We start from the raw sequence: 2106 nt of genomic DNA, 5'->3' as shown, positions 1-2106 counted from the left end.
TTCCCTAGAAAATCAATTTCAGCCTTAGACAAACAAACTTCATTAAAGGATTTGTGATAGACATTTACTCAACATAGTGATCATAAAAAGAGTTGACGTTATCATCTATCTTTTTTACCTCCTCATTCGTTAAGGTCCAAGAGAGACAAAGTTGGACTGCCGTTACGAATTTAGCCCACCCATTCAATATGCTAGGTTAAAAATTTGTAAAAAAAACTGAATAAAATGCCGAAATAAAGAGAATGGCAACAGATATGGATACTACAACAGCACCCTACCTAGAAGAAAGTTGATCTTTGAGAAAGACAAGCGAATACATTATAACCCAGTCCACCCATTCCTCAGCTTTGTATCCTTTGTTAAACTTATAGATATTACGTGGAGGCCTTCCAAAACTGGTCGGGATCTTTTTTCGGCAAGCTTGCATTGATGCTTCAATCTCTTCTAACGCTGCTATTGATAGGATATGCCCTTCGTTAACGTTAGCTCCTTCTGGTAAAGAGAACTCGCCAGCCCAGTGCGAGTACATTAGAGGGGCTAAAGTAAATTGGTGAATCAATTAAATTTTGCAATAATCTACAAGCAAAATAGCCCTATTATAGAGTTCACACTGCGCCTACCAATGTTCTCGAAGAAGAGATGCATGATATCGACGGGAAAAGACGCAGGGAATGAGATTGTGTTGAGATCGAAGAGTATTGATCGAGATTTAATGCCTATATTAAAAAGTTGGGTTAAGTTCTAGCACAGTTGAAGATTATATCATATGTAGGTGTAATAAAAATCTACACTCTTATACATTTGCCTACCAGTTTCTTGCACCACAATTTTACGCACTTGCGTAGATAAAGATTCAGCCTCCGTGATCAGCTGCAGTGCTTCAAGAGTCTGTTTATGGGTTCGCAAGACTTGAGTCTGACGTTTATCCAACGGAAAATAAATGTGTCGCCGCTGATTTTGATATGTCCCACGAATCATGCAAAATCGGCATCCTCGGTATGAATTTGTCCCGGTAAGTCCTGCTAGCTTCGATATAGCAGGAATATCTCCAGACCAAAATACAGTGTATGCTCGAAGGGTAAAATCTTCGTTTTTTAACCCGTCAAAACAAGGTACTCCAGCTTTAATTTGAGAAGAGATTAATATTATCGTAATTCGATAAACAATTTGTTTATATATACAATAAGTAGAAAATTCGTCATACCTTCAAGCAGCTTTAGCTCATTCACAAGCGGTGCTAAAAAGGAATTGAGATCCTTAGGCTGTTTAGGTCCAGGAATTAACGTTGAAATGAGAAGGTTGCGCTTTTTAACGCGATCTTTTGGCGGTAAATTGTGATTAATAAGAATTACAGGCCAGCATTCGTAAGTTTTTCTAGAAAAAAAAAATTATTACCAAAGAAATCATTTTGGATATGAATTATCTTGCTTAACTTCAGTGTAGTTCACACAATCATCATTATCTTCATCATATAGTACATGAAAAACAATACTTACTGTCTAAAGATTTGAAATCCATCGGTAGAGCCTGAAAAAGCAAGATCACGGGGATCCGAAAAAAACCCGGCTTGGACAAGCTCTTTGTAACGCCTGCCGTCAAAAATATCTCCAAACTTATATTCAGGAGAAGCCTGGGACGAAACGTCGGAATTTGAATGCTCAATGTACCGTGCTCTATATCTACAATTCCATACAGATATTTACAAGAAGTAATTCAAAAGCCTATTTTTGACTTGCCTCACGCTTACCTCAACTCCTCAGATCGCGCAGAATTTTGATATTGTAGACGTAGGCGTTCTATAAGAGGAAAATAGTAAAAAACCCTCCGTGGCCTCCTCATATGCGATGTTGAGTGGCCTTCGAAGCGGTCCTCCGAACAGAGTGGACATCTCTCGAGATGGGCATATTCTCGTGTGAAAGCAACGCAAGAATTAGTGCAACAATCATAGAACTTGGCCTCGAATCCAACAAGCTGCTGTAGTTGGTTTTTAAGCCGATATTGGCTCATTCCACTGACGAAAAATAGCTCACTTATATCAGAAAAAGCTTTATCCCCAAGGTTGTGCTCGAATTTCAAACTCAGAAATTTTAGTCCCTTGATAATCTC

The 2106-nt window shown here is 38.6% G+C and overlaps 1 protein-coding gene across 1 annotated transcript; it reads right to left on the bottom strand.

The window, feature by feature from the left end:
* Positions 1-274: 274 nt before the first annotated feature.
* Positions 275-1888, bottom strand: VTP21DRAFT_1503 (uncharacterized protein; the record flags this gene model as incomplete). Its single annotated transcript, XM_069391598.1, has 7 exons — positions 275-537; positions 621-716; positions 810-1121; positions 1205-1374; positions 1497-1679; positions 1748-1796; positions 1822-1888. The coding sequence occupies 7 exons, from the start codon at positions 1886-1888 to the stop codon at positions 275-277; spliced, it is 1140 nt and encodes a 379-aa protein (XP_069245389.1).
* Positions 1889-2106: the final 218 nt, after the last annotated feature.

The sequence above is a fragment of the Calcarisporiella thermophila genome, assembly GCF_041956535.1.
Source record: "Calcarisporiella thermophila strain CBS 279.70 unplaced genomic scaffold VTP21scaffold_115, whole genome shotgun sequence".
Classification (NCBI taxonomy): Eukaryota; Fungi; Calcarisporiellomycota; class Calcarisporiellomycetes; order Calcarisporiellales; family Calcarisporiellaceae; genus Calcarisporiella; species Calcarisporiella thermophila.
The sequence above is the reverse complement of the archived record's forward strand: the minus strand, read 5'-3'. Positions and strand labels throughout refer to the sequence as shown.